An 18,857-nucleotide genomic window follows, 5' to 3' on the forward strand; every position below is an offset into this window, starting at 1 on the left:
TTGATCTAGAATGTGGTATCTCAAGGAGAACTTGATCTAGAACGTTGTTAAGAATCATGGGGATGGTTAACTGGCCATGAAGCACACGAAGCGTAATATGATATTTTACTTCTAAACAGTTCTGGCAGACATGGGTTTTTTTTGCTTGTTTGTTTTGTTTTCTAAAAAAGATTTTATTTATTTGTCAGAAAGAGAGAGAGAGAGAAAGCACGCAAGCAGGCAGAGAGGCAGGCAGAGGCGGAGAGAGAGGCAGGCTCCCTGCTGAGCAAGGAGCCTGATGCGGGACTCAATCCCAGGACCCTGGGATCATGACCTGAGCCGAAAGCAGTGGCCTAACCCACTGAGCCACCCAGGCGTCCCCTGGGTTTTGAAATAAGCTCCCACTGGTCCACAGAAGAGCCCTGAACAGAGAGCACGGAGCTGAGGTTCCCCTCTCACCCACCATTCACTGGCAAGTGCGCACTTTCCTTTAACAAGTAACCTGTATGGTTCTCAATGTTCTCTCTTGAAGTAAAATGGGTATTAACAACAACAACAAAAGGGCGGGGTCGAGGGAGACCAAGTTCCTGATTTCTCACTGTGAACATTGAAAAAAAAACCAACAATATCCAGCAGCAGATAAATGGATAAATGCTCTGTGGTACTCAAAAATCCATTAAAATTACCTTTACAAAGAGTATATAATAAAAAATTTTGTTACTATGTTAAATGAAAAAGAGAGGACAAAACAGACTATTAGATAGGGGAAGAGTACTAAAAAATAAGAAACTGAAAAGCCAAATCAGACTTTTACATGATTTTTCCTACTGTTGTTCGTTCTTTCTGTCAGTGACACTTTCTATGTTACTGATGACACATGTACATATACTGGGAGAAATATACTTAAACAGTCATGGGTCCCCAGACACAGTTGATTCCTACTTACCTGCAAGATGGAAAGGATTCTGACCAGAGAAACACACTTACAGAACTGCTACTTGCTTGTCTTAGCTGGAAACCAGAGAGGGCCATTCTCAACTCTATTGCTTCCTTTTACGAAAATGAGCATTCAGGTCTCAAGGCACCAAGGCTTGCCATCTCCGACCCACCTGCCAGGTGTGCTCCCCACCCAACCCTGTAGACTTCTGAGAGCAGCATAATTTGTGAAACTGAATACAGACATCAAAATGCAGTTGGGCACGGGGTCTATAACCTAAGCCACGTGGGATCCACGTGTGGTGGATGAAAAACAATTTGAGTTAAATTGTATGTGTGTGGGGAGGGCAGTATGAATATTCTCAGAGAGAGTTTCAATAAAACCAGAGTTTCCATTTTCCCCCTGAAAGCCCTTTTTAAGGAAATATAGAACTGAAATCAATTCCTATGGGGAAAGAGTATTCAGGAGAAGTTTTGATATATTCAATGCTATTAAATGGTCATTTATTCCTCCCTAATATGAATTTCTTCAGGAGAAACAGTCAGGTACTTCACAAATTGAGATAACAGCTTCCCCACCGTATGTTACAATGGAAGCATTTATAAATTGCTCATTTTGGATGATTGTAAAAGCCTGAATAAATCAGGGAAATCCGTGCTTTTCTGCCTAGTAACTGGGCCTATAGGCAGAATAATAACTGCTCAGTAACCTGATGAATTCCAAGAAGAAACAAGATCAACTGGCAGCATCTTAGTGTGAACAAAAGCAAGAAAAAACCAAAAAGGGCCACAGCAGCTCCTGTTGGTAGAATGCCGAGCCAATATGTGAGTTCGCAGCCTGGAGCTCCTCCCCAGAAAGTGTGTCCATGGTGCAGTCTCAGAAGAATGGAATATTGCCTGATTCCCTCTCCATCCCCCGCCAGGCACTTCAACCATTCCACCGGGGACAGAGAGGCGTCTACAGCCTGGTTCCGACCCTCCAGGGGCTGGCAGTCTGGGGACATAAACAGAAAGTAAACTGACAAACATCCAGCAGGGCTAAGTGCTATTACAAATACGACAGATGTGCTCAAGCTTGGAGCATGGTGACCAACTGGTCATTTATTCTTCACGGTACTGGACAACCTGGAAAACTCACTGTCCTTGGGGTTATTTATAGTTTCTTGTGGAAAATTCTGCATATGGTGCAGCACGACTGTAACTGGGATGGATTCTGGGAGATGAATATCATTCATACTTGTTCTCTCTTTAAAGGAAGGGTAACAGGAAAGACTTGGGCAAATAAGAACCTGATCTGGGCTTAAAAGCTGGGTCCACAGGCGTTTGTACCAGCCTCTCCCACTTCTGCTGTTTGCTTAAAGTGCACTTGACTGACCCCAGAGAATGTTTTGATTTATTTTGTTTCCATTTTTTCTTTTGATCCCATGAAGATAGGTGTAGGAAAATAACATCTCCCATTTCAGGGACAGGAACTCCACCAACCAAGCCAGTTCTAACTCCCCACGAAATTGGATAAAGAGGCCTAAACACAACAACTTCAGCCTCCAGTGTACCAGTAAGGCACAAACACCCATGAAATCAGACAGGAAGTCTTCAGGCTTTCAGAAACGTAAGTGTGATATGCATTCCCCCCCCCCACCACACCCACTCCATTTCTAGTTTGACGGGGGTTGGTGCAGAGTCATTTTGGAACATAGAGAATTAAGAGGAGCTTGATTTAGAAATTGGGAGCCAGAATGACCGTGAGCTCCCTGGCACGGATGGGACAAAGAGGGGAGGGGAAAGCAAGCTTCAAAGGGAAGGGAAAAAAAAAGTATGGAAGGGGAAGGGGGAAACTGCCAAGACAAACCTGGGCTTTCCTGTGGTTCTGCCTTCTGTGTGTCACAGAAACCTCTCACAGACGTATATTAGCGTGTTTTCTAAAAAAAAAACTGCAGATGAATTACTTTTGTATAGCAGGAACCAGTGGGTGCCCCATTTAGTGACAAGATAATAACGTTGCTCATAAAGCTGGAGGCCTCTTATGTATCAGGCCTTATTTACACCCAGAGTTCAGTTCATCTTTAAGAAATCCTTGGGGGATACAGATATTATTTCCATTTTACAGATGAGAAAACTGAGTCTCAAAGAGTTACTATAGCCAGGATTTCCCCCTAAGTCAGTCTCACCCTGAAGCCTGTGTTCTGTACAGCTGGGCTAGAAGCAAGCAGGGAGCAGGAGTGACCGCCAGCATCCTTGAGCACCTCTGACTACACGACTGACAAACGGAAACCGCCAAGAGCACCAACTCCTACACATGGCAACTTAGACGACCACCACCACCGAAGAGTGCAGGTGCATGGATTTAGACCCTGACCTCCTGGTCGGCAGCTGCTGCCAGGTACAAAGCAGCTTGCTGGCCAAGTTCCAGGAGGAGAGCTGCCTCAGTCTGCGATCGCCCTATCCAACGCTTGCTCTTACCTTTGCCATCAAGTCAACGTTAATCAAAGCGAACATAAGTGAATCCGCTGTGAGATGGCTGCTCTTAACAGTGGACTGTGTGGTAGAAGAGCACACAGATGGAGTTTCCTTTTTAAATGAAATGTTTTGGCACCAGCTTCTGTCAAGAGTTTTCCCTTGTTTCCATCTGGCTTTAGTACTGGAGCGCATACATGAGAGAATGGAAAAAGAAAACTCCGTTGGCGTGCTAAACCACTAGAAAAGCTCAAGTGGTTGACAGCATATCCTCTAAACCTTCAGAGATTAAAACGCTCTGCTCAAGGAATGCTGCCACATTGTTTTTAAGGAAGGGGAGAGTTTTGTTTCTCAGACCGAGCCCTGTCCTGGAAAAAAATGAAAAAGCTGCACACTTGGGATGAAAATGGGCACAGCCGTGCGTCCCACCCCGTCCTGCCCTGCTGCTCTCCAGCGGCAGGGTCCCTTGCACCATCATGCACTCACCCACTTGAAGCCTTGGCTGGTTTGTCTGCAGAAGCCACATCACAAGACCATTGTGAGGATTACATGAGATAATACCTGTTAAAGGCTTAGTTATCCATTTTTGGAATGTCCTATTCACAAGGCTTTAGGAGACATAAATATTATTACCACCGGTTTTCACAGGAAGAGCTCTAGAACCACCAAAGAGGCTCTAAAAAAAAAAAATGTTCAGACATCCACATTTTTTCTGTTATATAACTGAACAAAACAAGTTCACACACGGCAGTGTTCCTGTCAGGAACCTCTCCGGATTTTCTCTAAGAGTCAAACACATCCATTATCATTCTGATATGCTTTCTTAACAGTTATTGATGCACAGGATGGTCACCATCCAGCCGAAACCAACCAAGGCCTAAACATGTAGGAAGTCAGAGTAATACCAAGACATGATTCTCTCTCAAGTTGTGTAAGGAGGGACAGAAAAGAGATTTAGTTTGGGAAATTCTTGCTCATAAAATTCTTCTGTGGGAGGGGAGCACAGTGGTTAAGGGGATACACACCTACAATCAAACTACCTCGGTTCAAATCCCTGTTTGGTAACTCCTAAGCTGATGATCTTGAGCAAGATAATTAATTTAGTCTTGTATGTTCAGTTTCCTCTTCTACAAAGTGAAGACAGTACTGTTATCTGCCCCCTAATACTGCTGTAAGGACTAAATGAGTTAATATATATAAAGCAGAAGGAACCATGCCTGATATAGGAACTCAATAAATACCATAACTACTACTAGTATTACTATCACTAATTCGAAGGTGGGCTCGGTGCCAACCTAACTGTATTGCACAATGAATCCAGTGATAGGGGCGTGGCAGGAGCTACACTGAAGGTCATTTATGAATGACGCCTGGTGACAGGATCTACTAGGCCAGAAGACATTTCAGAAAACACTCTCTCTTCTTTTACCCTCCACCTAACCAAGGATTATTGTTGTTACAAATGTTTTCATCAAATGTGTCTATCCACATACACAAAAGAGCCAAATTCTCCATCTAAGTGTAACAGGATACTGCATTTTTATAAAATGAGAGGATCTAAAAAGAATTATAACCAAGGCAGTAGAAATAACTTTTTATTGCATCGTCTTCTAGAGTGGCTTAAAGTTTTAAGGCTGAGCCGAATCTCTCTAATAAAGAGCAAAAAGGCTTATTCTGATGCATATTACAAACATCGGAGAGTCTATTAGTCAATAATCTCAGAAATTGTAAGATACAGTGTAAGTCAAAACTGTTCAATGTCGGGGCACCTGGGTGGCTCAGTGGGTTAAGCCGCTGCCTTCGGCTCAGGTCATGATCTCAGGGTCCTGGGATCAAATCCCGCATCGGGCTCTCTGCTCAGCGGGGAGCCTGCTTCCTCCTCTCTCTCTCTCTGCCTGCCTCTATGCCTACTGATCTCTCTCTGTCAAATAAATAAAGTCTTAAAAAAAAAAAACCTTTAAAAAAAAAAAAACTGTTCAATGTCTTATCAGTTTTGAAGGGTTAAGGAGGAATCTACTTGTTAAAACATGGCCCTCTCTATACCACACCCCCTTCATGACTTAAGTCAGAAGAAATGAGGCACTGTGGCGGTGCGAGCGCGGGCAGTCGGGTAATAAGGACTGGCTGGATTTCCCAGTTTGTCATTCCCAAAATGGCAACTCTGGGATGTCATGACCTTTGATGAGCACTGGCCCCTTCACCTGTGAAATGAAAAACATACCACCTCACAGATAGGAATGTTGCAAGGATTAACTGGAATTATAACAAATAATATAAACAAAGGGTTTTTATTTTTTTCTACATAATTTCCTGAAAGATTCATAGTTCCAGTAATATGGACTACTTCTATAAATAAAGAAAAATAAATACATTTCATTATTATAGCTGTTTTATATTTCTTCTTTCCCTGTGAATATATTTGCATGCCTCTGAGTTTGGTGTGGATTTTTTCATCTTCCTGGATAAGAACTTTTGGAAAGTTAATTCACCGTTCCTAAATAAACCATTCCTAGCAACATCAAATTTCATTTGTCTTGTATTCTTCTCTTTTCTTGCTCTTCTAATATTTAGAGACCTTACAAAAGGTCCAGTCAGAATTAGAAAGTGGATGAAAAAGAATTTCTTTCTAGGAGCCCCTGGGTGATTCAGTTGGGTAAACATCAGACTCTTTTTTTTTTTTAGAGATTTTATTTATTTGACAGAGAGAGATCACAAGCAGGCAGAGAGGCTGGCAGAGAGAGAGGAGGAAGCAGGCTCCCTGCTGAGCAGAGAGCCCGATGCGGGCCTCGATCCCAGGACCCTGAGATCATGACCTGAGCCAAAGGCAGTGGCTTAACCCACTGAGCCACCCAGGCGCCCAACATCAGACTCTTGATTTCAGCTCAGGTCATGATCTCAGGGTTGCGAGATTGAGCCCTGTGTCTCCACACTGAGGCTCTGCACTCAGTGTGGAGTCTGCTTGAGATTCTCTCTCTCTCTCTCTCCCTGCCCTCCCATCACTCACTTTTTCTAAAATAAATAAATAAATATATATTTTTTTTTAAAAAAAAGAAAACTTCTTTATATGCCAGATCGCTGACAATTAACTTTGCTTACTCCAATTCTAATAACAGCCTACAAGGAATGCTCTCAACCCCTCATAAATGCTTTAAGTGTCCATTTCCTATTACTTAACAGCCTGAACTTCTCCCCCCATGACATGTGTGGAATAAGAATAAGATCTGGCATAAAAATTCCAAGAGGTTCAGAATCCTCAAACTCAGAACCCAAAGAAACCGCTGAACTTGTCAGCTGAATAAAGTGAAGCCCAGAAAAATTCAGAGCTTGGACCATGGCCAGTCAACACAAAAGAGACCAACAAGTATTTTTTGAATAGAATATAGTACTGAGAATGTATCGTTATGTCAGACGGACCGAGAAGACACCCCAGAGTGTTAACTCCCAACATAGTGAAGCTTTTCAACCTCAGCTTCAGAATCTTGAGCATAATAACTTTCCAAACACAGTAAGTTTTACCACTCCCCCTGGGGCTGCAGTAGTAGCACACCTAGATCTGGATTTTGGAAAGTTCTCAGGGTAATTCTAAGAAATACCTAGGATTGGCAGCCACTGAGATAAAGAGCAGTACTGCCAGGTTTTAGGCCCCCATCCCACATCACTAACTTCAGCGGGGATTCATTTACATAAATTATTTCATCAAAGACCATTCAGAACTTTCTTTAAATAAAAAAATTTTGCTCTCTAACCATCTAAAATCATTTTCGAAAGATTAAGATTTGGTTTCAACAAAACATGTAAAAGAATGTATTTAATCACAAAAATTAAAATTTCTTAATGCAAAAAAAAAATTCTTAATGCTTCTTTTTATGGGGACAATGAATAAAAGCCACGGAAAGATTTTAATCCTCTCATGAATGTGAAGGCTAGCATTAGACACTTCATATACTGAATTAAAACAGGATCAGGAAAATATGTAGTATAAAATTATGGAATGTTCAGTAGATAACTGGCCTCTAATAATAAACTGATTTTTAACTTCTGAGCAGATTTCCAGTTTAGTTTTACAGAGCCAAATATCACGGAGGGAGCAGCCAACTGTAGAAATTATTGTAGGTGGGGCTCCCTTTATACTTGGAGTTAACAGTCCTAAATTTCAAAGTCTAAAGTATATAATCAGATAAGTAGTAAGCTACAAATTTAAATAGAATCTTCTGTTTAAGCACAGTGGATAGTGTGTCTGTACTTGGCAATGTGCCAGGTGCCATAAGGCCCTTAGGAGGCACTGACATTTAGATCCAATCAATGCATACACAGGTTTACATGATACATACCTGCTTCTGTCTGAGGGCTCAAAAAGGACACCTGGGAGAACTTCTCATTTGTATAAAGGTGAGGGTTAGCTTCTATCTTCCTCACAGAGCAGATGAGAGATAAGGTTATTTATTTGTCAGAGAGAGAGGAGCGAGAGCGAGCACAGGCAGACAGAATGGCAGGCAGAGGTAGAGGGAGAAGTAGGCTCCCCGCCAAGCAAGGAGCCCGACGTGGGACTTGATCCCAGGACACTGGGATCATGACCTGAGCCAAAAGCAGCTGCTTAACCAACTGAGCCACCCAGGCGTCCCAAGAAAGATCATCTTATTTTCCCTGCTCTATCATCTTTCTGGATTCCTCCAGAGGATATGCAATTCTCTCCAAAAATAATAACTCTTGGGATCACAGGCCTCAACCTTACAGATTTTAAATTCTGCCAGACACTGGGGGGTGAGGGGTGGGTAGAGTTCACACATACAAAAATCAGTAAGACACGGGATATATAAAACACCCAGGCTTATATGCGTATGTTGGCAAGCTTTGAAAGCTGTGATAGTCTTCCCTTAAAAAAATTTAACTCTTTCTGCTGTTTGAAAAGTGGTTACATACTATTTGCAGACGTTGCCCTAATTTGAGCACATTCTGCCCGTTCAGAATGGAGAGCCGGTTTTCATTAGGCAAACTGCAAGAGCAGAAAAGCCTGACCTCCCAGAAAGCTTGGTGGTTCACACTAATAGCAGGAAGGACGCTTCCATTCCAGGGCTCTGCTTCCACTTTGCACCTGCCTATGTGAGTGGATCTACACAGAAGTCATCCTTAAACCGAGAAGGAGAAAAGGAGCAACTCAAAATCCAGCACAGTCTTTTAATGAGGCTGCCCTTCCCTCTGCCAGGAATGTTTGAGGCACATACACCATCTCTTTTCAGAACCAGGAAGACTCTACTTTACTCGCAGCTCTGGCTTCTTCGAGCTGGGCCAAATTCTCCTCACATATACATTCCCATTACTGCATTTTTTTTTTCCTTTTTAGCCTTTTTGCAGTTAATAATCATATTTATTTTAGTGACTAGTTGATTAATGCCTGCTGCTCCTTTCCCCTCAAACAAAGTCAGCTTCGTGGGTTTTTCTCCTAACCATATATACGCCCGTGCTTAGAGCGCTCGGCACATAAAAAGTACTTAATAAATATCTGAGTAATTAATTACTTGTCGATTAAAACATCACCTCATCAGAGATGTGAGCGATACGCCTCTAAGCTTCACGTAAGCGAGAAGATAAAGAGGACTGTTCCCTTCTCAATGAGAAGAAAAATCAAACTGCAAAAACCTTGGGAGTCAAAGTTGGCCTGGTCTTCTCCTGACGCAGCTTCCATTAAACCATCTGCTTAAATGTGAGATCTACTTTACCAACTATCATCCCTCAATTCAGATCCATGAAAAGGAGAAAGGCTATCAGGATAAACTATTTTCCTCTGTCAGAATTGAATTCTGAAAAAGCAAGTCTCATAGCTTCGAATTTAAATGTAAAGTCTGGGTAATCCGCAAGGGAAATGCCGTTACTGGAGGAGTCCAAGTCAGGATCTCCTGTGGCAGGGGGATATGGTTCTGCTGTTTCTTGAGACAGGCAGGCAGAGTCCCTGTTTCCCTCTTGCAGACTTCATGATCAGAAATAGGCTGACAGCAGCATATGCCTCACATGCAAACAGACGGCCGGCTTTTCCAGTTAGAGAGGTACGTACCAGGCAACACTCTAGGGACTCTTAGATCATCCATCTTTTCTTCAACTACCCATCTTCAAGAAATCTCCATGAAACACAGACCGAATAGAAATTAATAAAATTACAATCACTATGGGTCCCTACTCAGCTCATGTTTGGCTCAGCCCAAACATACACACGAATTTACTGTACTGCATCTATTCATTATCAGTGCTAGCAAAACTCTAGATTTGAAATTTAAGACTACGAAGATGTTTTGAAGACCTGGATCTCATTAACAAAAATACTAGGAAGGTAATCAGAAAAGGCTTTCTTTCTTTCACTTAGTTGGTAGATACTAACCAAGGGCCTATTATATGCCAAGCACTACCCAGCATGCTAAGGAAATGCAAATGTCGTCCAATTATAACCCAATTTTACTAATCTAATCCTTATTTGGAATTCAGAAAGGAAGACCAATATTGCAAGGTCAATTCTCTCACACTCATTTAAATGAAAGCTTTCTCCTAACCACTGAAGAAACATTCTTACCAAAAGGTTATGTTGTCATTTTATTATAAACTGAGATACAGGGGCACCTGGGTGGCTCAGTTGGTTAAGCATATGCCTTCGGCTCAAGTCATGATCCCCAAACCCCCTGTCAGGCCCCCTGCTCAGCGAGGAGCCTGCTTCTACCCCTCCCTCTGCTGCTCCTCCTGCTTGTGCTCTCTCCCTTTGTCAAATAAAGAAATAAATCTTAAAAGGAAATAAACTAAAATAAAGTCTTACCATTATCTTTATATAGTCTTCTTTTTTTTTTAAAAATCTTTACATGTTCTTTCTGGAACAAACCTATCTACACACTGAATTCTGATAAAGATCAGATGCTGTTTTTTTTTTTTTTTTTAATTTAAAAATGGGTACAAAAAATTAAGTTTTATTCCCAAGCCACAACTGAAGGAAGGAAAGATGAATTAAGGTAAGCTTAATTCTTCTATTGGCCAGTTACAAGACGTATTATTCGATTTGTTACAAGTGCCCCAGGTAAGTATTCAGATTAGTATCACAACTCCATGGAAAACTTCTCCAAATTTTATCTCAAAAACTTGGTATGAACCCACAGTAAATCCCACACATCTATAATCACAAGCAGAAGGAGAAAAAATAATCCAACAAAATTCTAAGCTTAATAGAACAGATGCCTCTTCCTGACAAGGAACAGCTGTCAGGCAAAGCAATGATTTGGGAGTGGAGTCTACTTTCTCACATTCCATAAGGTGTCGATATTTATCTTCAGACAAACTATTACTGAGTACTGGCAACTGTTAAGAAAAAGAAAGCCAATGAAATTCAGGCTGCTAGTAATGACAATTACCCAAATACAAGGACTTATTCTAAGACAAGAAATCCTAGAGGAGAACCCACTTTCTGACAATGTCTTCCGGAAGGAAAGTCTGGACGAACAAATGTGTCTGTCAAACCCTTAGCAATGAACTGGAAAATACATTTAAAATTGAACTTCATTAACCTTTCCCATACAAAGCAACCTCAAAAGTAGAGGTGCCACTAGTAAATAAGGATCAGAGAAGAAAACAGAGAAACTGGAAACAGGAGTTAGGAGAGCAGATGTATACAAAAGCTGGGTGTATGATCCTCTTGGATACCTGAGAATTAAATGTTTTAAAATGAAGCTGTTTTAATAATATCACTGTCTGGTTTTCATTACCTGACAGGCAGATATATGTTAAATATTCTCCTTGACCCCCGGTTGCCAAGAAAGGAATCTTCTTCTTTGTCCTCCTCTTGACTTGGACAGCTCCCAGCATTCTTTCGTCAAGAGGAGCAAAAATTTCCTTGCTGATGGCAGACTTGGCACTCATTGTAGAACAACTGAAGAGGGCACACAGTGAGTTTTCTAAAGAAGAAAAAAGAAAAGGCAAGTTGAACTGACAATATAGTAAGGCTCCTATCAGAGTAAGCGGCAAGTTGATTTGCAGGTGAAGTAATTTCCAATTTGTTGTTTAAACTCGCTCCCTTGCTTGAAATGCACTGCAGAATCATGAAAAGTAAGGTCTTCCCATTTGTGCTGTGAAAAATATAAAAAAAGAAAGGATGCTGAGGTACTCACTGAAAATGCCAAATACTACGGAGATAAACAGCTCAAAATGTTACCTAGAAAGTTCGTCAATCTCTATCCCATTTGTACCTAACTGTAACTGGCGAGCACTACCCACCCCCTGCCCCGTTCCTATGCCTCCTATGCCGTAAGAAACATGGTTTCACATTTCCAGTTGAGAAGTCTTTCCACTACCCAACGATCCTTAAAGTCACGAAGTTCTTTATGCTCTTTCAAAATCTCCGTTAACTCTAATATAAATCCATTTCCCTAATTCTATTCACAGTGGAAATAATTATATCATCTTCTACATAATAACCCTACATGCAACAGAAGACCATTAATTTAATCACCCGTTAGCTGCTCTGGATCACGCTAAATAATTAATCCTTATTTATTAGCCTTTTTTCGGTGGGTCCTATTTTCCAATGGTCCTCTGCGTATAGCTGCCATGCTCCGGACCCTTGACAAATTCTCCACATTTTTCTTCACCCAGAGTGGACACAGAATTCTAAAAAAAAATCTGACTAAGGCTAAGTATTTTGGAAATGTTTCCCAGCAGTTCCCACATGTCATGCTCTTGTGGATAACTGGCAATGTGTGCCCAATAATTAAGAAGATAAAGCAGTATGTTTCTGACTCACAATGAGTCTCTCCTCTCCCCACTACCAAACTCACATACATCCAGTCCCCATGTTATATTTAGTTTTTCAGAAGTTATACCTCCCTAATGGTCTTAATTCTGCTTCTTTGTGTCTATTATATTCAAGATCAGTCTGAATTTTAACCTTCTCATTCAAAAACCTCAGCAGCGACTCAAGTAAACGTTTTCTGCCCCATCATCCTGGTCACAGTCTGTGTCTTAATGGTAACTACCATTTGTTTAACTAACAAATCAGAACTAGAGGGGCAGACAGGTGTGTGGGTTGGCCATGCGGATCATACAGAATATTCAGAAAGCCTGCAAATGGATCAGTAGCACAGCTCTACATGGTAACAGCAGCTCAAAGAGCTGGGCAGCCTGCTGCAAAATTGAGCCACTGGCAAACACCTACTATGTGCCATTTCTAGGCTCAGTATTAGAGATAAAAGAATTATTTAGGACACGGTCCCTGTTCTCCAGGAGTTGACTACTGACTACATCAAAGGTTTGCTTTTTGTTGTTGTTGTTTTAAGATTTTATTTATTTACTTGACAGACAGAGATCACAAGTAGGCAGAGAGGCAGGCCGAGAGAGAGGAGGAAGCAGGCTCCCCGCGAAGCAGAGAGCCTGATGTGGGGCTTGATCCCAGGACCCTGGGATCACAACCTGAGCTGAAGGCAGAGGCTTAAGCCACTACATCAATGGTTTTGCTTTAGGAGGGAAAACCAGAAGATCATCCCTCCTAATGCAAGATTCACAAATGATCCCAACATAGCTATCCATTAGGAACTTTGTCATAGGAAAGATATATATTTAAAAAGAGCATTCCTCTGGCTAAAAAGAAATAAATAAGTAAATAAAAATTAAAAAAATTTCTCCTGGTTTCAATTCTGTAATAGAACAGGTTTTCTTAGTAGCACCTAGAATAAAGAATACAAAGTGCTGTTTTTTATTATATCTGCCAATATCTCTGCTGCGTATTATAGAGTTCTACAGCCAGATCTATTTGTGCTCTGATCATGACATTTTATCATCACTACCAGGTTCTTCATACTGGCTGAGAACATTATGACAACACTGTAGGGGGCCCAGCTTTCAGTGTGCTCACCACTAACTGACACTCTGTGATTTTCCAGAAGTTAGCAAACAGAACTCTCCCCACTATGATTTATCCGGTGACTTTCCTAGGCAGGGTGAGGGTGTTATAATTTATAGGGACATTTTTAAAAGGAGAGCAAAACAAGGCCTCTCTCACACTTTTCACCCTTTGGGGACATGTGAGAAAGAAAGCCAGCAGGAGCACAGCAGTTTCCAACATTCTATAAGCAATGCAGACAACGCGTCATATCCCCAAACTCACCAGGCATTCTCTGACCAGTGCCTTTCTAACTGTGGTATGGCTTTTGCTTTTCTATCCTAGATTCACATTTTTCTAAAATTGTGGTTAAAGAAATAAAAAGCTGTCATTTGATTGTGATTGTGTAAAATTTGCCAGGGGGGAAAAAAGAAGGAGCACGCATGTTTTACCAAAATTTTAGAAAATCCTCCTCTTCTTTTGAGAAACTGTTAAGAAATGGAAATGACCTTTTACTATTTTTTGTTTTTAAGATTTACTTATTTATTTTAGAGAGAGAGAGTGCACACACGTTCACATGTGTGAGTGCACTGGGAGAGAGGCAGTGAGAGAAGGAGAGAGAATCTCAGGTAAATTCTGCAGGAAGTGTGGAGCCTGACAGGGGGCTCAGTCTCAGGACCCTGAGACCACAACCTGAGCCAAAACCAAAAGTTGGATGCTTAACCAACTGTGAAACCCAGATGCCCCCCTCCATATACTGATATTTAATAGCCAAGCACAAAAATAACAAACAAAGCATGACGAAAAAACAGGAAAAATAAAACCAGTAACTTCAATGAGCACAGGTTTTGGAATCAAAACAAACCCGGATTCAAATTCCAGTGCCAATACTGAAGAGCTACATGAGACTGGGTAAAATCTCTTAAAATTCCAGACCCTTGGTTTACTATCTGCAACTTGGAGAGATCTTCACCCACCTCATGGAACTATTGAAAGAATTAAATGGAATAGTGTATGCAAATCTCTTATTCTAGTGCATGAATCATAATAAACTCTTAAAAATGGAAAATTTTAATTAATTCTACTAGAGTATGAAAAATAAAAGACCCTCTGAGCTTGCAGAAACTGAGTAAATGTAGCCATCCATACCAGAAGGGATTTGCAAAAGAGAAACTCAACTTTACCAAAGCTTCTTCCTCATTCATGGTATGAAACTCTCTAAATATGGATCCATGGTCTATTTTATGAAAGGCTCTGTATTGTTTTCAGGATGAGGAATTTATAGACTTCACCCTCAGGAAACTCACTAGTAGGAGATTACTAAATGCATTCTATGGGAAATTGTCGAAAGTTTTTGTCCAGGACAATAATATTAGCAGCCTTATGCGACTGCACTTGTGTATATGTTTTTAACACCACCCTGGGAACGGGACTGTACAGTGGAATTTGTGTGGGGTTTTTTTTTGTTAATTTTTACTTATTTTTTAAATTTCTTTTCACTATTCCAGAATTCATTGTTTATACAACACACCCAGTGCTCTATTCATAATATCCATCACCAGGCTCACCCAACCTCCCAGGAATTTGTGTGTGTACTTTTTTTTTTAAGGTTTTATTTATTCATTTGACAGAGATCACAAGTAGGCAGAGAGGCAGGAAGAGAGAGAGGAAGGGAAGCGGGCCTCCTGATGAGCAGAGAGCCTGATGCGGGGCTCGATCCCAGGACCCTGAGATCATGACCTGAGCGGAAGGCAGACGCTTTAACCTCCTGAGCCACCCAGGCGCCCCGAATTTGTGTTTTAAACAATTCTCTAACTGGTTCTCATGCAGCCACCCTGACACCTAATTTGAAGCCAACCACCTAATGAGGAACTAGGGGATAGAAAGGAATGTATTCTTGGGAAAGAATACAGGAAGAGATGTACAGGATTTTCTCTCTTGATTCAAGCAAGCGACTTTATCAAAACCTACCTCTTGTTGGTAAATCAATGTCCAGCCCAAGGCTGGGAACCCCACTATAAGGAAACAAGATGAATACAGCATTACTGGTATGCCACTGACCAAATGTACTCTAATCTACATTGTGCTGACGGTAGCAGGATGTGCCACTCCAATATAGGTCACCCCAAAATAATGCCACTTCAGTATTTTGATAATTTTGAACTGAAGGCATCTGGAAAAAGTGAATGTGAGCAGAGACTTTGTCTGAACTCCCCTCATCTGCCTGAAGACAGATCCTCTAAAAGGAACTCAGTAAATCCCCTACCCTAGAGTTTCATCAACCAGAGAAGAAGGACACTTGTCACAGGAGAGGAGACTAGAAGAGGACACCACACCAAGGACAGATTTTCTCACAGACTATCACATTCCAGATTTGTTCTAAGGGTGCCCTCAATCTTTTCTAAAAATCATTTACTCTAATCCCCTAAGAGTCCTACATCCCTGTTCCCCTTTCCTTATTGGGATGGTCTTTAACCCTGAATTCCAAGGATTTTCAGAGAGTTCCTCGTTCTTTCCTGGTATCCATGGTATCCCTGAGGATACGTGCTCTCCCAGGTAGCCATGAGGCATCTGTGCTAAGTTGTTCTCTCTCTTTTTTTTTTTTTTAAGATTTTATTCATTTATTTGACAGGCAGAGATCACAAGTACGTGGAGAGGCAGCCAGAGAGAGAGGAGGAAGCAGGCTCTCTGCTGAGCAGAAAGCCCGATGCGGGGCTGGATCCCAGGACCCTGGGATCATGACCTGAGCTGAAGGCAAAGGCTTTAACCCACTGAGCCACCCAGGTGCCCCCTAAGTTGTTCTCTTATTATTGTCTTTTATTATAGGGGTCTCAGCTAAAAACTCAGAAGGGTAGAAAGACTATTAGTTTTCCTTCCCCACAACCCCATGGAAGTTTTTTCTCTTCCTGGTCTACAGCTTCTGTAGGCTATAATTACAAAGCTTTTCCATCCAAGAAACCAACCTACAATATGATTTGCAAGTCAAAGCATCTGGCTGCCTTAAGGGGTAATTGTAGAAACTAATCTCAGTTAGTTTAATATTTCCCAGGGCATTTCTATCTATCTTCTTCTTGCTGTAAGCCACCTAATCCATATCCACTTTTGTTAGTATGTGGATACTGTGGTAGGGGCCCTCCACCCCCACAAGTAACCTGGAAATGGGATTAACTTTCAAAGAAGGAACTTTAAAATCCTATGATCTCAGGATTCAGCAGATGAAGTACATAAGTAAAGGGTACAGATGGAAGATGTTCTTTCCTTCCAGGAGAGGAATGGGCACTTGTCCTCTGTGGTCAGGAGATAAGGATGGATGCTAGGGGCTCCAGCAAGTAAAAACTGCAGATGCCCTTAATCATAGTTGCCCTTTGCAGCTATCATGCAGACTGGGGGTATGGCCTACAGGCTTCAAATATTTCTCACCTGAGTTGCAAGAGCACCTTTGGTGAAATACAGTTATCTATTTAGCTTAATATTATCAAGGCAAACTGACTGCTCTAACCTCAGCAATGTCCCTGTCTGGGTGCCATGTGTAGCATGCAATCTTCTGATCACATTTTTTGCACTGGCTATGCCAATATACAAGTATTCTGCACTGGACAACAGTTATGTTCCCAATGTCAACGAGGAACCAGAATCCCTGGCTTTAGACATCACCTTCTTTAACCAGTGAATATGACTTGACTCTAAGGTGGATGCACTCAAAGCAAGCTGATACCAAGTTTTAGGATTCTGCAATGAGAGCGATGCCTGCCCGGGAGACTTTGGGAGAGAATCAGCTGGTTTTCTCTAGTACACAGGAACTCTGGTGAGGTGACTTCCAATAACTTAGAAATTGGGGTGTCTGGGTGGCTCAGTGGGTTAAGCCTCCGCCTTCGGCTCAGGTCATGATCTCAGGATCCTGGGATCAAGCCTGGGATCAAGCCTGCATCAGCAGGGAGCCTGCTTCCTCCCTCTCTCTCTGCCTGCCTCTCTGCTTATTTGTGGTCTCTCTCTCTCTCTGTCACATAAATAAATAAAATCTTAAAAGAAAAGAAGGTAAAAAAATAAATGCGAGAACTAAGGTTCTCCTCCTCGCCGCCACTTCATGTTTGAAATGCTACACACACAACTTCAATCTGATGACAGTAATCATGCATCCAGCTCCCTCTGCCTTCCTGGCTTTGAATTCACTTACCTAGCTGCCAATGGAGCATTTCCACTGAGAGTTAACCTAGACTCTGCATTTTCCTTCAAACCCTCCAACCACAATCTCCCACTCCCCGCCATAATAAGTAACCGAACACCAAATCCCGTGGATTTGATGTAATCTTTCTGGACTCCCCCAGTTCCCTCTCATTCTCACATCCTCTGGTTAGAAGTCTCATCATCACTAGCCTGAGTGATGCTGATGCCTCCTAAAAGAGCCCCAGCACTGCTCCCATCTTGTTCCCAAATGTCCCTCAACACTGCCTAGTATAAGATTCTAAAGGAAAAACATGATTCACACTTAACTGTATTTGTTTCTTCTCTATGTTTCGGGTCTTGACAGAAAAACACAATTACCTCAACAAGAAATGGGTCAACATTATAAGTACTGAAACCAAAGTGGAGAAATGTTAAATTGCTTTCTATAAAATCCACAGTATATGAACACTAAATGTTACAAGACAGATGTTATCACACAATCATTAAACCTAAAAATAATCTAAAAATGTTCAATTTGTTCCCAAATCCAAAAACTTCACTTGGTAGTTAGTAAACACATAATGTGTTATGCAGTGAAAATCTATTTTTTTATGGTTTCATATATCAAGACCAATGAGATAATTGGAGGTCAAGTTAGCTCCTTTATAAAATTTTACTCAGGTAAGAGTTACTGACTCTTAATATGCAAAATTTCTACTTAGACAACTTCACTCCTTGATAAGATAGTTCAAGATGAAAATTCGCTCTTTCACTTGTAAACATGCAGAAAATTTAAACAGATTGGACAAAATTTCAGTCCTCCAGGCAATTTTTCCATGTAGTTCAATTACTACTCTAAACTAAAATTTGTATTAGTGGAATATAAAGATGGAGTCTGATATACCACTAAAAGAGTTAACTTTAATCTTGTGATAACATTCAAAGCGGGAAATTGCAATGTATGTCCATCACTCTTCATTTTTTCATGACAGAAACAAGGTCTGTGGAATGGGCTGTGTGGTGTGAAACTATATGGGAATGGAAGACTAAGAAACAACATCTTATGAACTCTGACAAAGATCAGAACTAAATCAGTAAGTCATACCAACCCCCCCAAAAACAACAACGACAATAACAACAAAAACCAAAAACTCCACAGAAAAAAAAAAACCCAAAAAACATAAAATCCCCTAAAAGTATCCTGGAAGGATGTAGAAATTCCAAATAGGAAAATAAAAATGATAGGAATAAAAGTTAAAAATATCCTCTATTGGGGCGCCTGGGTGGCTCAGTGGGTTGAGCCGCTGCCTTCGGCTCAGGTCATGATCTCAGGGTCCTGGGATCCAGTCCCGCATCGGGCTCTCTGCTCATCAGGGAGCCTGCTTCCTTCTCTCTCTCTCTCTCTCTGCCTGCCTCTCAGTGTACTTGTGATTTCTCTCTGTCAAATAAATAAATAAAATCTTAAAAAAAAAAAAAATATCCT

General features: G+C 41.3%; 1 protein-coding gene across 1 annotated transcript in view; it reads right to left on the reverse strand.

The window, feature by feature from the left end:
* The window catches only part of STXBP6 (syntaxin binding protein 6), a 254,986-nt gene that overhangs the window by 157,220 nt on the left and 78,909 nt on the right, over nt 1-18,857 (reverse strand). The window contains exon 2 of the mRNA XM_059373023.1: nt 11,103-11,291. Within this exon, the coding sequence (XP_059229006.1) occupies nt 11,103-11,256 (154 nt within the window). The 5' untranslated portion in view covers nt 11,257-11,291. The remainder of the gene's footprint in view (nt 1-11,102; nt 11,292-18,857) is intronic.

This window comes from Mustela nigripes, chromosome 13 (assembly GCF_022355385.1).
Source record: "Mustela nigripes isolate SB6536 chromosome 13, MUSNIG.SB6536, whole genome shotgun sequence".
Lineage (NCBI taxonomy): Eukaryota > Metazoa > Chordata > Mammalia > Carnivora > Mustelidae > Mustela > Mustela nigripes.